This window comes from Bos grunniens, chromosome 25 (genome assembly GCF_055505025.1).
Source record: "Bos grunniens cultivar Pamir isolate PY7600 chromosome 25, Bosgru_T2T1.0, whole genome shotgun sequence".
Taxonomy (NCBI): Eukaryota; Metazoa; Chordata; class Mammalia; order Artiodactyla; family Bovidae; genus Bos; species Bos grunniens.
In genome coordinates, this window is record NC_141189.1 from 6502850 (window position 1) to 6525567 (window position 22718).

A 22718-nucleotide genomic window follows, 5' to 3' on the forward strand; every position below is an offset into this window, starting at 1 on the left:
GGGGTCAGGTGAGTATGATGGATGAGTCTAAACTTCGTAGCCCAACTCGTTCAACTTTTGAAGCATTGGTTGTGCGACATGTGTGCGACGTGTGGTCAGGCATTGTCGTGGAGAAGAACTGGGGCCATTCTGTTGGCCAATGCTGACTGCATGTGTTGCAGTTTTTGGTGCATCTCATCGATCTGTTTAGCATACTTCTCAGATGTAATGGTTTCACTGGGATTCAGAAAGCTAGAGTGGATCAGACAGGCAGCAGCCCACCATCAGTGACCATGACCTTTTCTTTTGGTGCAAGTTTAGCTTTGGGCAGTGATTTGTAGCTTCTTCTCAGTCTAGCCACTGAGCTGGTCGTCACCAGTTGTGTAAAATCCACTTTTCGTTGCAGACTGCTCAATCACAATCTGATTGAGCAGTGGTTCATTGTTGTTGCACAGAATAAGAGAAGATGACACTTCTAAATGATTTTTTCAATTTTTGTTCAGCTCATGATGCACGCACTTATTGAGCTTTTCCACTTTGCCAGTTTGCTTCAAATGCAGAATGACCATAGAATGGTCAATGTCAAGTTCTTCGCCAACTTCTCATGTAGTTGTAAGAGGATAACTTTCAATGATTGCTCTAATTGGTCACTGTCAACTTCCGATGGCTGGCCACGACACTGCTCGTCTCCCAGGTTCTGGTCTCCTTTGCAATACTTCTTGAACCACCACTGTGTTGTTCCTGAGCCAATTGCGTTGTTGATGTTGTGAGATGTCTCCACTGTTTTATGACCCATTTTGAACTCGAATAAGAAAATCGCTCAAATGTGCTTTTTGTCTAACATCATATCCATAGTCTAAAATACATGTAAAAAATACTCTATGTCATTGTCACTGCTGTGATAACAATTTTAATCTTATTTCTATGTACATGACCTGCTCTCACTTGGAAAGTTCTTAAGAGTTTTCTTTGATGTGCTTATCTTTTGTTGTAATGCATCTACACGTTTCTCTTACTTCTCCTAGTTGGTATTCAACAAGGCCATGCAATCAAGTCATTTTTCTTTTTAATTAAATAAAGTGACTTTAGTAAATTCTGGGAAATTAGTTTCTATATTTGTGTCAGGGGAGCAGACAGATGACATTCTCAAATGGAGGAGAGTTTAATAAAGGGATCATTTCCAAAGGAGTGGGAAGGATTGTGGGATGCCGGCAGGGGAGGTGGAGCACTTTGGAAGGGCAATCGTGGAGTCCCTGTTGCCCATATGCTTGAAGGAGCAAAGAGAGGGAACAATTACCAGAACGGGGAATGAGTAGCCCTAGTTATAGTGAGAGGGACATTGGTGGAGGAGAACAGCAACCCAGGGTGATTCAGTGAGGAGGGTGGTCTTCTCCCCTTGATCAGCAGGTGCCTTCCGCTGGCAGGTCCCAGTAGGAAGCCAGAGGGCGAGGGCACCTGGGTGATGTGGTCCATAGGAATCAGTCTCCTGGGGAGTGTAAGGTGGCAAAGTTGGGAGAGTGGATGGGTGGGAGAAGAAGCAAATGGCAATCTTAGCATTTTTTTCCTCCTTAATTAAAGCAGTTTAATAGACTTTATTTTTTTGGCTGTGCTAGGTCTTCGTTGCTGCCTGGGCTTTTCTCTAGTTGCAGCGAGTGGGGGCTACTCTGTAGTTGCGGTGCTTGGGTTTCCTGTGGCTTCTTTTGTTGCCTTGCACAGGCTCTAGGGCATGAAGGCTTCAGTAATTGTGGTTCCCCGGGCTCTGGAGCACAGGTTCAATAGTTGTGGTGCACAGACTTAAGTCACTTTGAGGCATATGAGGATCTTCCTGGATCAGGGATTGAACCCATGTCTCCCGCATTGGTTTGAGGATTCTTTACCACTGAACCACCAGGGAAGCCCTTAACAGACTTCTTTAAAGAGCAGTTTTAGGTTTACCAAAAGTTATCCCAAAATACAGAGTTCTGAGCATGAGCCTCAACTTCCCCTGCTAAAAACTCTTTAAGGGTTTCCTATGACGTGAAAGACCAGGCCTTTAAAGCCATGGCCTTCGGCGTCCGTGCTTGTTTCACCTTCCTCACCCCTCCCTTCATCTCCCCATCCTTCCCCTTGTTCTCTGGGTCCAGGCCGCCTGCTCTTCCACTTCTTCACACTTTGATGCCGCTTCCTGCCACAAGGTACTTGTCTGATGTTTGCATTACCTGAAATGCCTCTCCTCTCTAATCCACTTTCTCCTGCTACTAACTCCTGTGGTTTCTTTAGACCTTAACACAAATATCACCACCTCAGGGAAGTTTTCCTGATCCCCCAAACCCGATCAGTGTACCTGGTTATGCACTTGGTGATGTACTTAACATTGATCGCAATTTACCTTTTTTTCCTTGAAGTATAGTTAGTTTATAACGTTATGTTAGTTTCTGGTGTACAGCAAAGTGATTCAGTTATACATGTATTCTTTTTCAGATTCTTTTCCATTATACTTTATTACAAGATTTTTTAAAAAATTATTGACGTGCTTATTTCTGGCTGTGCTGGGTCTTTGTTCCTGCACGGACTTTAGTTGCAGCAAATGGGGGCTACTCTCTGGTTGCGATGCGTGGGCTTCTCATTGTGGTGACTTCTCTTGCTGCAGAGCACGGGCTCTCCACGCTCAGGCTTCAGTAGTCGCGCCATGTGAGCTCAGTAGTCACGGCCCCCTGGGCTCTAGAGCACAGGCTCAGTAGTTGTGGCACTCGGGCTTAGTTGTTCTGCGGCATGTGGGATCTTCCTGGATCAACGATCAAACCCATGTCTCCTGCATTGGCAGGCAGATTCTTTACCACTGAGCCGTCAGGGAAGCCCTACAAGATACTGAATTTAGTTCCCTGCGCTATACAGTAAGCCCTTGTTGTTTATCTATTTTATATATAGTAGTTTGTATCTCGGAGAAGGCAATGGCACCCCACTCCAGTACTCTTGCCTAGAAAATCCCATGGATGGAGGAGCCTGGAAGGCTGCAGTCCATGGGGTCGCTGAGGGTCAGACACGACTGAGCGACTTCACTTTCACTTTTCACTTTCATGCATTGGAGAAGGAAATGGCAACCCACTCCAGTGTTCTTGCCTGGAGAATCCTAGGGATGGGGGAGCCTGGTGGACTGCCGTCTATGGGGTCACACAGAGTCGGACACAACTGAAGTGACTTAGCAGCAGTTTGTATCTGCTAATTCCAAACCCCTAATTTGTCTCTCCCCCATCTTTCCCCTTTGTTAACCATAAACTTGTTTTCTATGTCTGAGAAACTGGTTTTCTTCTGCAAACAAGTTCATTGGTATCATCTTTTTAGATTCCACATATAAGTAATATCATACACTGTCTGTCCGGGCCAGCTGCAGTGGCGGGGATGGGACTGAGGGACCCACCATGAAGCAGTTGGGGGTTAGTGTTGCTTTGTTTCCTAGGTCACAAGATGTCTGCTCCCTCCCAGCACCATAACTGCATCTTAGAAGGTCAAGAAGAGAAAGAGAAAAGGGCAAAAGACCCACCAGCCAAGTCTCTCTGCCTGTTAAAGAGCCTTCCTGAAGCCCAGCTCAGAAATGTCACTGGCTGAAGTATGTCACATGGCGTAACCCCTAGTTGTCAGCAAGTCTGGCAAATGCAGCTTTTACACCAAGTACTTTTTTGAGGGGATTCACGTGCAGACTTTATTTACTTTCTAGCCTCCATAACACACTAGGTTCATCTTACAGAAAATAAAAATATGTGAATTTATAAAATGATCTGAAAGAAGGAACATAATAATTAGACCAGAAATACAGTCCCTAAGGAAACAACCGTAAGAATGCTTAACTTTGGAAATGTAATTTTCCCTAATGTAATTAATTCCTGTTTATGATTCATGAACCGTTCCTTAATTTTCTGCTGCAATACGATTCTGTACCATTCGTGTAACAAGCAGAAAAGCTCCTAGCTACCCTGTGTGCACAGAGACTTTCTATAAATATTTCTGTAGTCAGTTTCATTTGCTTTGCCCAGGATTCGTTGGTTGACTGGCGATGCCTTGATTCATCACAGGGCAGATTCTCAGGAAGCCTTGATCATCCTTAATCGGATTCACACTGGGGCTATATGGACGCAGTGGCTCCACAGCAAAAACTTTAGTGAATGTAGGGGACTTCCCTGATGGTCCAGTGGTTAAGGCTCTGCGCTTCCACTGCTGGGGATGTGGGTTTGAGCCCTGGTCATGGAACTAAGATCTGGAGAAGGAAATGGTAACCCACTCCTGTATTCTTGCCTGGAGGAGCCTGTAGGCTACAGTCCATGGGGTCACAAAGAGTCAGATAGGACCGAGCAACTTCACTTTCACGGAACTAAGATCCCATATGCTGTGTGATGTAGCCAAAAAAACTTTTTTTAGTGAATGTAAAAATATGGGATCCATTTCTCTGTTTCTTTCTCTAGTATTATAAAATGCCTAGATTTTAATGCTTAGGCAGGGAACAGGAGCCAGCACACACTAGGGATTCTTCTGTAATCTGATTCTTCAACGTTTCATCCATATCTATTAGAAAATAGCGGCTGTGTGGTTCACTGGAGCAACAAGGGTTGTCAATACATCATCTATGGATTCCCTGTAAGGAAAACAGCGTTCATCTTTTATTAGCACTAACATCCTCACACAAAAAAGCAGGGCTGTGTTCTGGCTGTTCATTTACCCAACCTGAGCAATCACTCTCTAGATGGCAATCACAGGTTTCCTTGTTCATTTTTTGGTACTTTTTCAGTTTTTCTACAAAGAGCATATGTTACTATTTACAGTTAGGAGACATATTTTATTTTACAAATCAATCTATAAAAGTCTTTATATACAGAGTCAGGCTTTCCACTTGGGTGGCCTCTGATAACTGAAATGGAACCCATCTCCTATCTTTGCAAGGCTCCTTGACGCTCTAAACAGAAAGCCCAAAACGGACCATCACAGTGCACATGCTCACTGAGGGAGCAGGTGTGGCTTCTGCCCCCGGACTCTCATCCCCTCCACGCGGCTTTTCACATAGGGACAGAAGCTCTTAAGACGCACTGAAGGACTGCCAGGCTTCCTGCATCGGAAGGTGGTGAGAGAAGACATTCCGACAGCTGAGGGGAAGGGCTTCCAGGCTTGATCATCGCACCAGTTTCTTCATCCACAGCCCCAGGACCGGCAGGAGCGCTCAGGTGGGGCAGACATGGGAGAGCAGGAGGTCCACCTCGTTTCGGACGACGCACCTCCCCGGGTGGATGCTGTCGGGCAGGGCCAGGCTGGAGGTCATTTCCCAGGCGTCCACAAAGGCCACGCGGAGGTCGACAAAGGCAGCTCGGAGGAGCCGGTTCACCTGGAGGGTGAACCAGTCGCTGCCGTACACAGACTTGTAGCCGGTGTTGGCCAGTTTGATGACCACCAGGGTGTCGGGCTCCCGGGCCAGCAGCGCAGCCACAGCAGCCCGGACCCCTGCCAGTCGTTGCACGAAGACGGACGGAGGGAAGGTGGTGAAGTGGGCGCCCAGGCTCAGCACCACCACAGTGTGGGGGCCCCCAGCCAGGCCCCCCAGTTCCCGGACCACGGAGTGCAGGGCAGCCACAGGGGTGCGAAGAGAACGCAGGGGCCAGCTGTGTGTGCGCCACTGCAGCACTATGGCCCGGGTGGTGTCCACGGCCATCAGCGGCCCCGTGTGATACGTGGCGTGTAGATCCACCGGCTTCAGGGCTGCGCGGAGGACGAGAGGAGGCTTAGGGGTGAATACAGGACCCTGCACCATCCTCTTGGATGGAATGCTAACGATAGCCCCCACTTCCCAGGACATAAACCTTCTCCCCCCAAGCCCTAGGGCTGCCCCCCGGCTCAAGTTTTCAGAGTTGCCAAGGATCTCCCTATTATCTATCCAAACTCCTATTCAGTTTGCTTTTAATTCTTTGGCGTTTAATTCCCTATGCTGGTTGCCTTTCTCCTGAAACCTTCCTTTCTTGCCTCCTGTCACACTACATCATCCCTGTCACATTTTCCTCTCCCTTTCGGGTCAGAGCACACAGCTGAGTGAACACACTGGGTCTCTGGACCCTCTGGCCTGGTCTGAGCCTGGTCACCACTGGCAAAGTGCATAAACTGGGCAACAAGAATCTCTAGCCTGAGGCCAGTCTTTAAGATGAATCCAAGTGGGAGTGCTCGGTCAGAAAGCAGAGAGGGACCAGACACTGCAAAGAAAGGAGATGGTTCCCTGTGGGGAGCGAGCTCCGCCCGTGGCAAAGGTCATGAGGAAGGAGGCTTGACATACGCAAAGGCGGGATCAAGCCTCAGGAGTCTCCCTGGAAATTCTCGAGCAATCTACCCCTAAAACCAGAGTCTGCCTACTTTCTGCTTTGTGCTGTCACCTACACCTCTGACTTTACAGGGGGCTGTCCCCCACTACCTCTCTCTGAAAAAAGAGTTAGCTTACAGCTCCAGTTAATAATTCCTGGGTGTGACAGTGTTTCAACCTACAAACTCCCTTGGAAGTCCTCTAGCCTGCCTGAATAGGTTTTTCCGGCCACATGTGATTGCTCAGAGCCTCCCAACTGTGAGAGGCATGAGATGTTCTAAACTGTCTAAATACAGATTCCTTTGAGCAATTAAAAGATTGATTAGAAATTGTATTGGTGAAGGGATTTTCACTTGTTGGGCCAATGTTTGCTGCTAAGTCTCCATATCCCTTACCTGCTGTGTCCCTGGCAGTGTATTGATTAATATAATTGGTGTAAATAGTAGCTTTAATGTTTGTAACCTGGGACCCTTGAATTAATTCTTTTTCTTGTTATAGCCCACCACACCTTTGCTCTGTAGGAATGCAACTTTATCTAATGCTTTTTGGAGGCTGGCGCCTGACTTTAGAATAATCACCTTTAGAGAAAAAGGCCTCCGGGCCAGAAGATGATGCAAATCACCTAAACTTTTGCATATGATAAGTTTGCAGGAAGAAAGCCTGGCTTGCTGCATGACTCTACCCCTTCCCCCATTATCCTCGATGCATAACTTAAGGTATAAAAACTACTTTGGAAAATAAAGTGCGGGCCTTGTTCACCGAAACTTGGTCTCACCATGTCGTTCTTTCTCTTACCTTCTGGCTGAATTATTCAGCCTCTTTTCTCCACTGAATTTCCTCACTGAGCTATCCTTATTTCAGCCTCTTTTCTCCACTGAATTTCTTCACTGAGCTATCCTCATTCTATTACTCTTTATATCCTTAATTAACGTTTAATTAAGCAGTTGTTTCCTGATCCTCGCCGACGCCGTCCCCGCTTCGAATACCCTGGATCAGCCGGGGCTGGTCCCCGGCAGTTCCCAAAGAAAAGTCAATGGTGCAAAGTGCTCCAGGGGGCCGGGGAGCCCAAGAGCTAGGACTGGGTCCTCAGACTCGGTAGCCAGGAAGTCCCTGGCAGCATTCTAGCTCAGGGACAGCAGACCAGTGCTGCCCTGCCCCCTCGCGGCTGCTCACCGGGCACGGTGTCTCGCAGGTACTCCCACCACTGCCGGAGCGTGGAGTCCCCCATCATGTGGACGACGCGGCCAGCCAGGCAGCGCAGGATGCTGTCGGCGGTGGAGAAGGAGCGGCTGGAGCAGGACAGTGAGTGCCACACGTTTTGGTGGTAGAATCCAGAGGGCCTCGGGGCTGGGATTCCAGGGTGGCAGGGTTGCGGAGGGGACAGGACTGTAAGCCATTGTTCAGGAGAGAAACAATCAGTGAGAACACAGGAAGCTAAGGCCATGGCCCTGAATCAGGGCTGCCCTTCCCACCAGCCCCGGAGCCACTCACCCAGACTTCTGTTGTTCTCCTGGGCCACCCAGATTGGAGGAATGCCCTGAGGGAGGGTCTTGTTTGTCACATTCCTGAAGAGAAACCAGTGGGCAGAGGGGAGTGTGTGATGAGAAGGAATCCTGGGCTGAGGTGAAGGAGGGGTCCTTGGAGGAAAGGAAGTTCTCAAGGGTGAAGGTCATCTGTCCAGTGTCAGGGCTCCTGGGACACAGCGAGTTAGGGGCCTGGGGAGGGACTGGAAGCTGGAGGTCAGACATCCAGGTTCTTTGAATTTCAGGACCTCAGGGATTGCATCTTTGCAGAAAGCAGAATTGTTTAAACATGTACCCTGGGGACTTCCCTGGTGATCCCGTGGCTAAGACCATGCTGCTCCCAATGCACGGGGCTCAGGTTCGATCCCCAGTCATGCTGCAACTGGTGATCCCACATGCTGCGACTAAGACCCAGCACAGCCAAATACATAAATAAATACTTTTTAAAAAGTTGTTGTAAAGAAAACACCTGACCTTGGGGTTGCAAATCCATGTCCACTACACACTTGCACATGTGTGGTTGTCTGTTGAATGCCGTCTTCAATGGGCCCAGTGTTGGCTCCTGAGGGACGGGGCCCTGATGCCCTGCTCTCCTGTCCAGGACCCCCAGGACCCTGGACAGTGTCTGGTACAGAGGCAGTTTCAGGGGTGCCGCTCAAAAGCAGCAAATGCCTGAGAGCAGGTTCTCAGAGCCGACAGAGCCTGCTGTGCTGTCCCTGATCTAAGCACACAGCATACAGTAACTTATTTGAACCTCACCACAACTCAACAGGGGAGGTACTAAAGTTATCCCCTCTACCAGTGAGAGACTGGAGGTGCAGACAGGTTAAGTAGCTTGCCAGAGATCCCACGAATAGAAGCTGGAGTATAGTAACAGGTGGAGCAGGAATTTGAACCCAGGCAGTCTCACTCCAGAGATGGCTGGTCTTTACCTCAAAAGATGTCCTGAGATGGCTCCTGTATTGAATCTTAGACTTATTTCCCACCGATCAATGCAAAAAAGGATGTGTGGTTATTTTCTTCTGACCAAAGGGAGTACAAAATTTGGTCTGGGAAGAACCAGGTTTCCTGGTGCAGAATCCTAAATGCTGTGGTTGGTGGTGGTTTAGTCGCTAAGTCGTGTCCGACTCTTGTGACCCCATGGACTGTAGCCCACCAGGCTCCTCTGTCCATGGGATTTTCCAGGCAAGAATACTGGAGTGGATTGCCATTTCCTTCTCCAGGGGATCTTCACAACCCAGGAATCGAACTCAAGTCTCCTGCATTGCAGGCAGATTCTTTACCAACTGAGCTATGAGCGAAGTCCCAAATGCTGTGGGAAGTCACTAATCAATGCAGAGAGCCTCTAGCAATGGGGGTCTGATGGAGCTGGTGCCTCTGGGGTCTCCAGCTCAGCTGCCTCAGTGCTTCAAGCCCACCTGCCTCTCCCGTCCTCATAGAGCCAGTGGGAAACTCCATGCTCCCTGGGTCTCAGAGCTGCACCTCCTCCCACCTGCCCACCTCCGCCTCTCCCACAGCTCCTTCTCCCCCCTCTGCCTCCAGAGTGGGTGTCCCTCCCCATCTGCCCCGGCCCCAACCTTCCTCTCAGACCCTGTTTTTGCCTCCTTCCCCTACTGTCTCTCCCAGAGACCAGATGCCCAGCTGCTCCTATCTTTAAAAATGCTTCTTTCCTCTCTGGGGTCTCTCTAGCCCAGTCCCAGCCTCGGATCCCAGGGGCAGAAGCCAGTCCAGTTTTACTGTCTCCTCCCCATCACTCCCAGTCTTGCTGGTCCCAATCGTCCCCTGGGACCGAGGACGATTCTCAGCTTTGATTTCACTTGGTTTCTAGGCTGCAACCTCTGCTCCACTCTCACTCAGTGGGCTCGCATCCATCCCCCCTGCTCCCTGACCACACCTGCTGGTAATTTTCAATGGACACTTCTCCCTGCAGGCCATCAGCATGGCAGAGGGGCCAGGACACTGCTCTGTGGCGGGAGATCTGCAGGTCTCCTTCAAGCTTCAGCTCACCTGTCACCTGCTCTGACCATCCTACACCAGGTGGGGCGCCCTGTTCCGTATCCTTAGACCCCTCACCCCTCAGTGCATGCTGCAGTTAAGCACTCACTCCAGTGCATGTTTTAAAAGGTCCCATGTCCCCTCACTGAAAACTAGAGGGCAGGGATGCCAACCATTACATAAAAGTTTTCAGCACTTAGCATCAGACCTGGTATATAGTAGGTTCTCGGAAACATGTTTAATAGAAGTGAGTAAATGAATGATAAGGGTACGGGCTCAGGCAGAATGACCACAGGGACTGGGTTCAGGGGTTGGGGCAGACACCCAGATGACACTGGGTCTCCTACCGTGCCAGCAGGGCCTCCTCGTGTGGTGTGGTCACGTTCCAGTAGCGTCCACTTGAATGTCCTACCAGTGAGTCACAGGGCAGGGTCGGAGGTCGAGCACAGAACCAGAGCTCACCTGAATCTTCATCCCTGTAGTGACAGGTGCCCTCTTCCTCCCCAATTAACAGGGGGTTAACATTGCAAGTCACAGTTTCTTCGTATCCTGTGGGCCCCCGGAAATAGCCCGTGAAATCAACCGTGGCCCATTGGTCTCTCCAGATGCCCCGCAGAACCCTGACTGCCTCGCTGGAGTGGATCAGCCGCACTTGCACCTGGGCCTGCCCAGCCCAGAGCAGGGGGAGCGTCAGCAGGTATGTGCCGTTCTCCAGGTCTGTGACATCTCCAGGGACACCTGCCTTCAGGTCAGGACCCAGCAGCTGTGCCCGAAACAGATCCCCACCATGGGCCTTGGGCCTGCCCTGGTGGTCTCTGGCGATGAGGATGGCCTCCAGGTAGCCTCCCAGGGTGTAGCTAGTCTGAGCAGGACTCCTCAGGTGGTAGGTGGAAGTCTGGGGGCTGGTGGAAGCCAGAAGGTCCCCCCCATCTCCTGGGGTCAGAGGCCAGTGCAGAAGATGGGTCAGGCCTGAGAACCCCTGGGGGAGAGAGCCAGAAGACTTGTGGGCAGAGCGGGGCCCTGGCGGCAGAGGGACAGCGCGCTCAGGCCAGGAAACCCCGATGTAGAAGATCTGTGGGCAGAGAAAGAGGAGCCCATCAGTGGTTTGTGTCTCTTCTCCTTCTGGGAAGAAGTTCTCGGTTCACCAGACTTAGTGCCTGGTGGTCTCAGGCAGAAATCCCATCTGCCCTGCTTCGTGCTGCTCTGACCCGAAGCTGGTGTCTGAGCCACTATCACACACATCTGCAGACACCACCTCATGTTTATTTTGTACTTTTTAATAATTTTTATTGAACTCTAGTTGATTTACAATGTTATATTAGTTTCAGATGTACAGCATGGTGATTCTGTATATTTATAGATTATACTCCATTTAAAGGTATTATAGGGACTTCCCTGGTGATCCAGTGACAAAAAACTACACTCCCAATGCAGGGGCCTGGGCTCACCCTTGGTCAGGGAACTAGATCCCACATGCTGCAACTAGGACTTCACATACCTGTGATTAAGAGATCCTGCATGCTGCAACAAAGATTCCAGATCCTGCTTTTAGGGGGAAATCAGGATTTGTTAAAAAAGAATGCAAAGGAAAAGATGACATGTAAAGGCTGTGATGAAGGAGAGGAAAATGGACTAATCTTATAAGCATGTTAGAATATTAGAAACTTATTTGAAGCTTTTTGAAATGATTAGGGAACAACAGAGAGGAAGACAACACCAGAGATAAACCCTCTTCTACAAAGAAAGATGTGACACAGAGAAATAACACATGTTACTCCAACACTGGAAAATTCAAAAGCAGAAGAAAAGCATACGTGTTAGTTAGGAATTGCTTTTGGCCGGTAGTAACAGATACTATAGGACTTCAGTGGTGTGAGCAAAGAAAGGCTTACTTTTCTCACAATGAGTGTCTGGTTCAGTTTCTTAAGGAAGTCAAGGCAAGGTCTCTGTGATTCTCTTGGCATTCCTCTCATGGTCCCAAGAAGACTGCTGGAGCACCAGCCATCATATTTACTTTTGGAGCAGCAGGAAGAGGAAAAGCAGAGCACCAAAACAGCTTTCAAAATCCCACCCAACAACTTTTGTTTGTAAATCATTGGCCCCCTTGTGCCTGCGATGGAGTCTAGATGTAGAGCCCTCCCCCTTTTCCCTGCTAGTAAGGAAGAATGGGAGCATATCTCTAAATGCTAAAATGAGGCAAAAGCCGTGAAGCTACAAGAAGTAATTTAGAGATCTGCTGAAAGTGAAATCAGTCGGGGCTGAGAGAGAAACTACAGCCAGGAGGCATGTTTCACGTGAAAAAGCAATGCTCTGTCACGTGAAACATGGAAGCGAAGAAGAGGCCACAGCCTTTGAACCGAGCACAGAGGTTTGTGTGTGCTTGTGTGATGCCTACACACAAGGTACGGTAATATGTGTCTCTGTTGCGCTATTTGCAGAACCCACACCTTATGCAGCAATTGAATGTCTGGACCATGGAAGTTGATGGGGAACAGGAAATCGAAATACTTTAAACAGACATGACGGTAGGGGACGACGGGCCCCTCAAGTGAGATCTGATGATGAGGGTTTTGTTAATGCACATTTCCACATTTTTCAAAAAGAAAGGAATGTCCCACACCCCATTCTCTTGTGAAGGAGGCAGCACACAGATGTGGGTTTCCTCTATGACTCTACACGCAGGAAACAATCACTCTCGGTGGGAGAAATTTTCCAATGACGTTTATTCATTTATTTGATTGCACTGGGTCTCTGTTGCTGCGCTCAGGCTTTCTCTAGTCGGGGCGAACAGGGGCTGCTCTTCATTGCAGCGCGCAGACTTCTCATCGCGGTGGTGTCTCTTGTGGCGGAGCACAGGCTCTATGGCGGAGCACGGGCTCTAGGCGCACAGGCTTCATCAGTTGCCGCACGTGGGCTTCAGTAGTTGCGACTTGGGGACTCAACAAGTGGGCTCAGTAGTTGTGGCGCACTGGCTTTAGTTGCCCGCAGCATGGTCTCTGACCAGGGATCGAACCCGTGTCCCCTGCATTGACAGGCAAATTCTTACCCACTGCACCCCCAGGGAAGTCCTCCCAGTGAAATTCAGGTTCATAAGTTGTAGGTGTTGGACAACCAGTGCAGGCCAACTGGTGATCGGATGAGGCTGAACCTGAGAAGCTTTTCTCTTCTTTGCTCCTCACCTGGCTTCAGCTCCCTCTGAAGTTCAGCTTCCCTCTTTGGCAAAACCAGAGACTGAGTTGTGATGAGTACTGGGCTCTGGGGACATTGTTTTTTGGGCTGACTGCTCAGAGGGATGGGAATTTGCTATCATTCTCTGACTTCACGAAGTGTGGGCCTGGTGCAATGACGATTGTAGAGTCCTGCCGACTCTGCAACTCGTTTTGTCCTTCTCTCTCTTGTTCCATCTCTGAACCCTCAGGGCTAGTGTACGTGAGACTGTGATTCTCTATAAGTGTGTCTCTTGTGCGAATCCAGGCTCTCATGCAGGTTTCCTGGGGTCTAGACTCGGGGGAGCTGTTTATGTCAGACACTGTTGTTGCCTATCCAAGACCTCATTTCGGTTTGGAGCAGAATGTAGCCACAGGTGACACATTATTATCATGTAATATATTATTATTGGTCTCAGTCAGTCATGGCATCCACATCCCACACTTTCCCAATCTTTAGGAGTTTCTGAGTTCCAATAAGGCATAAGGAGGGGTCTGATGAGAAATACCAGGGCCAACTTTCACTCACCTAATAAAAAAGACCAATGAAGCTGGAACTATTTTATTTCCACCTGGGATGTGGATTCATTGTGTAGCAATGCGTCAACCTTCTCAAGATAAGAAGGGAAAGGCCATTTCAAACCTGGTTTCTCCTCCACTGCCCACATACTTCTGGTGCTGGGTGTCAGAGGAAACATACATATTGTGATGGGACCTCTGGCTGTCTCTTCAGGTCATGATGCTGAGTTGGCACTGTGTGGCATAGGAGTGTTCCTGGAAGCTGTTCCTATACTGAGACATTTAGCTGTCACCGAACTATACACAGGAATGACTGAAAACCATGTTAAGTCAAAACTAAATATTCCTCAACTCAAATTCCCCTTATCAGGCTCTAAAAAAAGTGCCTGTGACCACTCCAACGTCATCTGACATGGAGGAAGTTGTAATAGAAAGATACATAACCTTAACACAACAAGGTTAAAATATTTTACTGTTGTAAATTTTACAAAAACACATTGACACAAGTGCCTCTCCCAGGGCCTCAGAAGGGGTCTTTTCAAGGGAAGGACTCTGAACCATGAGCCTCTTGGCAAATATGCCTCAGGTTGTAATCACAGCAATGCCAACTCTGCCCCCAGCTGACTGCGATGTGATATACTATAATTCATAAGACAACGTCTCAATTTCAGAGATGTTCAAATGTGAATTGATTTTAGAATTGATCAATGAAATGTGATGTTCGTCTTAGAATTGATCAAATATGGTATTTGCAACATATATTATAACCAAAGGACTCAGAAAATAGGAAGGATTGTCACAAGTCAACATGAAAAAAATAGTTCAATAGAAAAATACGCATAGTGTATGAACAGACAACTCACAGAAACAGGACTATAAAGATAAAATAAACATCAGGAAAAAAATGCTCAACTATGTTATATGATCTAGGAATACTTTAGCTGCAAATTAAAGAAAAGCCCACACACAGTGACTTAAGAATGATGATCTTATTTTTCTCACATGACAACATGTCTGAAATAGAACATCAAGGGTTAAGCATATTTATTAATTCTAGGAGTCTTTTGGTAGGTTTCTTGGGGTTTTCTATGTAGAAAATAATATCTTCCATGAGTAGAAAGTTTTATTACTTCCTTCCCAAACTGTATACTTTTTTTCCCCTTGTCTTATTGCACTGGCTAAGACTTCTAGTACAACACTGAAGGGAAGTTTTGAGAGCAGACATCCTTGCTGTGTTCCTGATCTTTGGGGATAGCTTTCAGTCTTTCACTATTAAGAATGATTAAGTAGATTCCTTCTATTATCTCAAGTATATTCCCTTCTATTTATAGTTTGCTAAGATTTTTAATCATGAATAGATGTTGAGACTCATCAAATGCTTTTTTTGCATCTGTTGAGATGATCATTTGTTTTTAATATGGTGGAATATACTTACAATCCCTGTTGATGTTTGAATGTTGCATCAGCCCTGTACACCTAGGGTAAACCACTTGATAATGCTGTATTCTCTCTGGAAGATTTTTTAACTACAAATTCAGTTCCCACAATGGATACAGGACTATTCATGAAGTATATTTCTTTTTGAGTCATTTTTAATTGTTTTTTTTTTTTGTCTTTCAAGAAATTTGTTAACTGCATCAAAGATTTATAATTTGTTGGCTTAAATTTGTTCATCGTCTCTCATTATTATCGTAACATCTGTAAGGTATGTATTGATGACACCTCATGCATTCCTGATATTGATAATTTGTGTTTTTATTCTGTTTTCCTGATTAGTTTGTCTAGGGGACAGCCTTCTCCTTCTAGATGAAAGTAACTGGTTCAGGTTCTGTGGATGGATAGGACAGGCGGAAAGAACTATACTTACACAAATTGCAATGACTGATGCCACAGCCACAATCCTGGGCCACTTGAACTGTCTGATGAATAGGTTTGTGGAAGCTCGGAGTTGTTTATTAGACATCTGGTATGTGACCAAGACCCTAGGTAGATAAAAGTGTAGAAGTAAAAGGAGTGAGATCATAAGCATGATGCAGTGTGAGCTTCCTACCATTTCCCCACCAAAAAACAAGTTCTTTAACGTCACCCATATGGCTGAGAGGGCTTTTGCAGAAGTTTGGGTGTTCAGTGAAGAAGTTCCAGCACACACTTGGGGCAATTATAATCCAGAATGTCCATAGTGAAACAGCCCAACTGGCGTTTCTGGGGGCCTCTGAAGAGCTCTGATCCTTTATGTCTCAATGCAGAAAAAACTCAGTGAGATGCAAAGTGATAGATAAGAAGTGAATTATTAGAATAGGACTCTTGTGAGGCTTACAGGTGGGCGAGTGAGAGGGTGTCACCCAGAGAACTTAGTGGGCTACAGTTTTAAAATCAGAGGAAAAGTGTGCAAGAGGCGAAAACCACTTTCTTCCTCATTTTTGGGTAGACATCATGCTTCCATCATCAACTCCTCTTCCAGGTGAGGAGGGGAGTGTTTTTGTCCTGTTTTTGTTTTCATGGTGCTGTGGAAAAATCATTTCAGGTCTCAGTACAATGAGCGCCCCTCATTTTGAAATGTCACCTTTCATAAATTATTGTGTTTTTTTAAGTTATTATTTATTTGGCTGTGCCAGGTCTTAGTTGAGGCATGCAAGGTCTTTGGTTGTGGCATGTGGGATCTATTCATAGTTCCCTGATCGGGGATCAAATCTAGGCGCCCTGCATTGGGAGCATGGAGTCTTAGCCACTGAACCCCCAGGGGAGTCCCCATAAATTACTGTGGTCATGTGCTTAGAGAACATGCCCTAAGGATCATTAACTTCCTGGGCACGTGGGGCTCATGCCGCCACATGTTTCATTATTTGGGGCCATGTCCCGTGCTTCCGTTGCGTGGTTTTGTCGCTATGAAAATTCGCTGTTTTTTTTTTTTGGCTGCACTGGGCCTTGACTGCTGCACACGGACCTTCTCTAGTTGCAGCGAGTGGGGCTACCCTCTGGTGGCAGCGCTCAGGTTCCTCACTGCGTCGGCCTCTCTTGCTGCGGAGCACGGGCTCTAGAGTGTGCGGGCTTCATTGGTTGCAGTGCACAGGGTTATTGCTACTAACTAACCCTGGTAAAGAGAGACTCTTTTCCACCGGACCACCAGGGAATTCCAAGCCTGCTTGGTTTTGTGGTTAAGCAAACCTACTTTCTTGAATAATCATTAATCATCATCATTATTATTATTAATCGTTAATAATCATTAACTTACAGGGGTCTCCCATAATTTTTCCTACTTATAATCCCCTAGTGGGATTAACTATTTAATCACCTACTCGTCCCTATCAATAGCAGCCTTATTCATAATATTTCCAAATTTAATAAAAGAAAAATATATGCCAGTGGAAGAATAGATGGCAAGTCTGGGAGATCCGTGCCATTGAATACCACTTAGCAATAAAAAGAAAACAATTACTGATAAATTCAACAATGTGAATCATTCACAGAAAAAAATCAGGTTGAGTGGAAAAAAACAAACAAAAGGTTCGTGTTATATGATTCCTTTAATAAGAAATTCTAGAAGAGATCAATCAATCTATGGTGATAGAAATCAGAAGAGCACTTGACACTGGTGGAGGGGGTTGACTGGAAGGGGGCATGAGAGAAACTTATGGGGTTCTGGAAAGCCCTTTATCTTTAATTGGGTGATGGTGATATGGGTATATACATTTGTCCGAATTAATTATACTCTTAAGATCTGTGCATGTGACTTTATATAAATTATACTACAATAAAAAGGATTAAAAAACAGGATAATAGAAAAGACAAATAAGTACATTCATAAAACTATTGACTAAACTCCAGGCAATATCAACATCTAGAGGTGGTGCATTGGGTAAGATTAAGAGATGTGAGAGTCTGTTCAAGTACTCTTATGGGTTCAGGGAGAAATAGAGAGATATTGATAAGATAAATCAACAGGTCTAAGTAAACATAAGAAACCAATATAAGACTAAAAACAGAATGTAAAATGTTTAAATCTGAAAAATATTGCATTCACCTATTGAAAAGTACGGAAAGAGGAAAAAAGAAAGTACAATAAATGGGGAACTTGAAACAAGTTGGAAGAAACAAGAAACTATCATTGCAATAAATATAAATAGGTTTAGGGGGAAGAAAAGGGTGTGACGTTAGGAGAGTAGCATTGATATATACACACTGCTGCTGCTGCTGCTGCTAAGTCGCTTCAGTCGTGTCCGACTCTGTGCAACCCCCTAGACGGCAGCCCACGAGGCTCCTCTGTCCCTGGGATTTTCCAGGCAAGAATGCTGGAGTGGGGTGCCATTGCCCTCTCCGATATACACACCACCGTGTGTCAAATAGACAGCAGGTGGGAAGCTGCTGTGAGGCGCAGGGAGCCCAGCGAGGTGCTCTAGCTGGAGAGGCGGGAGGGAGGTTTGAGAGGGAGAGGATATATGCACTGCTGATTTACTTCCTTGTACTACAGAAACTAACACAACATTGTAAAGCAATTGTATTCCAGTAAATTTTTGTTAATGTAAATAAGTTAAACTAACCAATTAGTCAGAATGCAAGCAAGAACATATACTCTTGGGACTTGCCTAGCGGTCCAGTGGTTAAGACTCTGTGTTTCCACTGCAGGGACGTGACCCTGGTCAGGGAACTAAGTTCCCACATGCCTCAAGGCACAGCCAAAAATAAAATTTGAAAAAAAATAAAAGAACATATGCCCTCAGTGAACATCTCACTTCCCCAGAAAACACAGAGAAAGAGCTGGGTTTACCACATCCAACCTCTCACACTAAAAAGTATACTTTCATGAAGGAATTGTTTTCTTCCTTCTTTGAGGCTGGATCCCAGAGAAGGGCAGAATTAAGTGGGGACAAAGACAAGCATAACCCTATGTCCTGCCTTGGTGGCTGGTGACATGTTTAAGTAGGGGAGGACCAAGTACTTGAGGAAGGAGCTGGAGAAGGACCTGAGGGCCTAGGAGCAAGGCTGAGGGAGAGTTCAGAGGGCTACTTACATGCAGCATATGGGGGTGAGGGCTCTTTAAGACTGTCTCGAACTAGATATATAGATACATATGTGGATATACATAAATGGATATATATATATATATATATGCAGAGTACATCATGAGAAACGCTGGGCTGCAAGAAGCACAAGCTGGAGTCAAGATTGCCGGGAGAAATATCAATAACCTCAGATATGCAGATGACACCACCCTTATGGCAGAAAGTGAAGAGGAACTAAAAAGCCTCTTGATGAAAGAGGAGAGTGAAAAAGTTGGCTTAAAGCTCAACATTCAGAAAACGAAGATCATGGCATCCGGTCCCATCACTTCATGGGAAATAGATGGGGAAACAGTGGAAACAGTGTCAGACTTTATCTTTTTGGGCTCCAAAATCACTGCAGATGGTGATTGCAGCCATGAAATTAAAAGACGCTTACTCCTTGGAAGGAAAGTTATGACCAACCTAGAGAGCATATTCAAAAGCAGAGACATTACTTTGCCAACAAAGGTCCGTCTAGTCAAGGCTATGGTTTTTCCAGTGGTCGTGTATGGATGTGAAAGTTGGACTGTGAAGAAAGTTGAGCGCCGAAGAATTGATGCTTTTGAACTGTGGTGTTGGAGAAGACTCTTGGACTGCAAGGAGATCCAACCAGTGCATTCTAAAGGAGATCAATCCTGGGTGTTCTTTGGAAGGAATGATGCTAAAGCTGAAACTCCAGTACTTTGGCCACCTCATGCGAAGAGTTGACTCATTGGAAAAGACTCTGATGCTGGGAGGGATTGGAGGCAGGAGGAGAAGGGGACAACAGAGGATGAGATGGCTGGATGGCATCACTGACTCAATGGACATGAGTCTGAGTGAACTCTGGGAGTTGGTGATGGACAGGGAGGCCTGGCGTGCTGCGATTCATGGGGTCGCAAAGAGTCGGACACGACTGAGCAACTGAACTGAACTGAACTGAATATATATATATATATATATATATATATATATGGATATATATATATATATCCATTGGAATCCTGGCCTGGAGCTTGAGAAGCAGGCCTTCCATTGCTCACCCTGAATCCTGGGAGTGGCAAAGAGCTGCCAGATTCGATGACAACCTGGATATTTATGAGGATGAGGACCAGCAAGCTGGAGAATAGACCAAGACTCCTTGACCTTCTGCATTCATTTCTGCCTATCCTCTAATCCAAAGCATCAAAGAACTCTGGGCCAGAGGGTCATACAGCAATTAAGTAGTGTCACCAATGTCACTGTAATTATCCATATTATTGATTCCAACAATGTCCCTGTGGGTACTGAGTAAGTATAAGATGCATGCGTGCATGCTCAGTCTCCTCAGTCGTGTCCGATTCTTTGCAACCTTATGGACTATAGCCTTCCAGGCTCAGTCCGTGGGATTCTCTAGGCAAGAATACTGGAGTGGGTTGCCATGCCCTCCTCCAGGGGATCTTCCCCATATGCCAGCACAATTAAAATTATGAGGTCCCATAAAAACGTAAAGCAAGAGCAACAGCAGTAATACAGTAGTAGCAGCAATACAAGGCACCTGGGCAGATTTTAGCTTCCACCCAAATGAGGATGGAAGGCAGGGAGAAGTGTATGAAAGAGATCCAATCCCCCAGCTGCTATTACAAACTCCAAATAGGCTCCCATTTTCCTTCTTGTCTTGAAACACAGGAATCTTAGCTCCTAAGTTCCACCCACCTACTCACCTCCCTCACCTCCATTTAAGCACCTAGAAATTCTACCTGTGCTTCCTTGTACCTGTAATGTTGGACAGACTTCCTTAGAGTAAGAAAGCTGCCCACAGTGCTCTAGTAAATCCGGTCTTCCTACACTGTCTGCTTCCAGAATTACAGCATCATGTTTATTCAACATCCTAACAAACCTAAGGCAAATACTAGTGAGAGAATTTAACCTGGGACAGAGCCAGTGGTCTCTTCTCCAGGTTCATAAAGCAACTGCTACCTATTATTTTTCCCTTTTCAGCCCCTCTTCGAGTAGGAAGCTTAGGTCCTCCTCAGCACTTACTTCTTGGGGAAGAACCCAGTAATCCAAACCATCCTCCCTTAGAAATTCTAGCCATCCTACCACTCAGTTAACCCTTTTCACCCCTAGGATTAGGACGCAGGCCTCATTTTCACCCCAGCACAGCCCCAGGACCGAGGTAGGTACATTCAGCTAGAGAAGACTGCATAGTTATGTGATGGTCAGGACAGAATCAATTTGATACCATAACGCAAACCACAAAGGGTTACCAGCAAAGAGAGCCATCTCAGGGAAGCCTGTTCCACTGAGGGATGAAGTCACTGCCTTATGTAGACCTGAGCTCACTGTTGGAATTTTGGTGGCAATCAGTGTGCGTGGTTCCCCAGCCAGCGCTGTATTCAGGACCATCCAGACATTGCTGTACGTCAGGCAGTGGTCACTAGCAGCAAAAAGGGAAAAGGGAACCGTCGTGTCTGGGTGCCCTACCACCACCCAACGTCACCTTCCTCTTCCTTGTGGCCTAGTTCACGTATAAGAATGAGCACACAGGAATATCATGGCATGGCCTACAGAACCAAGGGTCAGCTGTGGGCCTGTTGGTACAGCCCCAAGTCAGGGATGATGCCTTGCCATCATTCCTGACTCTACGCAGTTGAGCACTGGCGAGTGGCTTTGGCAGGCAGACACCCAGTATCCTATCCTACGTGCATGCGTGTTACACTGCTTCAGTCATGTCTGACTCTTTGCAACCACATGGACTGTAGCCCACCAGGCTCCTCTGTCCATGGGATTCTCCTGGCAAGAATACTGGAGTGGGTTGCCATTTCCTCCTCCTGGGGATCTTCCTAACCCAGGGATCAAACCTTCGTCCCTTAAGTCTCCTGCATTGGCAGGTAGGCTCTTTACCACTAGCACCACCTGGAAATCCCTAAATTCCCAGATATTCCAAATCTTCTAGAAACAAAAGATCCATCCTACCCCACTCCCAACCACAAATCTACTTCCAGTTCTCCTCAGGTTTACCTGTGTTAACTGTCATCTCTGAGGTCTCTTTCTGCAGTATCTTTCTCGAATTCTCAGCACTATTTTAAACTGTTGACCACTTTCTCCAACCTGAAGCCCTGCCCAGTTCTGGTTTTCATGAGCACCTGAGTCTCCTGTCTTCCTGACCACTCATCTGTGGATATGACCCCGTGTCCTCTTTGTTAAGCCCTGTACATATCACTGTCAAAATCAGGCACCACATCTTGTGACCTTCTTTGTATCCCACACAACACCAAGGACAGTAATTTGCCCGGATTGTGATTTCAGTCCATACTGGTTGCACGACAGATAGGCTAAGTGCCCTGTTTCCTAAACCTGCGTCTGCCCAGGAGTCTACTCCCCCAACTCACATTTCCTTTCTGAAGCCTAAGCCCTCTTACCTCATCGCAGGATACCCCTCGACTCTTCTTGTTCTTTCTCTCCGTCCTCTGCAAAACCCCCAAAGTCTTGTTTCCTCTCTTCACAGTACCTCACAGGATAACATCCTGTTGATGCTGCGGCCACTGGCAAAGTACGGCATCGCCACACAAGTGGATGACATGGCCAGTCAGGCCCCCAGAATGAGGTCAAATGTAGAGCAAGGGCAGCTGCAGTAGGAAAGAGAGAGCCATAGCCATGCTCCTTAGCAGAATAAAGGCAGAGGCTGAGAACACACAGTCAAAAAGGAACGTGGGAATAAGGTGCAGCAGGAGGAAATTAATCACCATAGAACACTGCGGTCCAAACCCCAGACAAAGAAGAATGACTTCCTCTTCCCACTCACCGGGGAGCCTTTTCTATTGATGTCTGAGGAACAAAGCAATGCCCTGGGAGAGAGCCATACATCTCTCCTTTCTAGAAGGAAACTAGACTTGAAATCCATACCTAAGTGGATGAGGGAAGTGCACGGGATGAGATATAGTGCTCTTGCTTGAAGACTGAGTGCTTTCCCCACCAATTTTCATTGTCTTCTACGTAGCACTCAGTACTAAGAGGAGAGAGGTGGCTCAAGCAGGAAGCCATGGCTGCAGGAAATGGGGGAGAGGTTGGGAGAAAAGAGACATTTAAAATTTCAAGGTTCACAGAGGAAACATTATTTCGATTCTATTTCCAAAAGATATTATGCAAATTATTTGATTAGACCAGATAAGAACGATTTACAAAGAAA

General features: G+C 46.8%; 1 protein-coding gene across 4 annotated transcripts; it reads right to left on the reverse strand.

Moving 5' to 3' along the window:
- Positions 1-3628: 3628 nt before the first annotated feature.
- Positions 3629-22604, reverse strand: LOC147344852 (NXPE family member 3-like). Of its 4 annotated transcripts, none has more exons than XM_086374160.1 (6): positions 22436-22604; positions 15397-15511; positions 10152-10783; positions 7778-7851; positions 7460-7672; positions 3629-5697 (listed from the first exon to the last, which is right to left on the reverse strand). In XM_086374160.1, exons 1-6 carry the CDS (start codon positions 22513-22515, stop codon positions 5165-5167), a joined length of 1647 nt encoding a protein of 548 aa, XP_086230286.1. In that variant the 5' UTR covers positions 22516-22604; the 3' UTR covers positions 3629-5164. The 4 variants fall into 4 exon arrangements, with proteins under 4 accessions (XP_086230286.1, XP_086230284.1, XP_086230287.1 ...); XM_086374158.1 differs by having other exon boundaries at positions 10152-10876; positions 22436-22600; XM_086374161.1 differs by lacking the exon at positions 22436-22604 and adding an exon at positions 21952-22203.
- Between the last annotated feature and the right edge of the window lie 114 nt (positions 22605-22718).

Excerpts from the sequence above, each read along its gene's own strand:
- LOC147344852 (XM_086374158.1), bottom strand. The coding sequence starts at position 22,515 with ATGAAAATTGGTGGGGAAAGCACTCAGTCTTCAAGCAAGAGCACTATA. Across the intron at positions 10,877-15,396 it reads CATCAGTCATTGCAATTTGT|ATCTTCTACATCGGGGTTTC; the intron begins GTAAGTATAGTT and ends CTCTGCCCACAG. Across the intron at positions 7,852-10,151 it reads GAGGAGGCCCTGCTGGCACG|GAATGTGACAAACAAGACCC; the intron begins GTAGGAGACCCA and ends GTTTCTCTTCAG.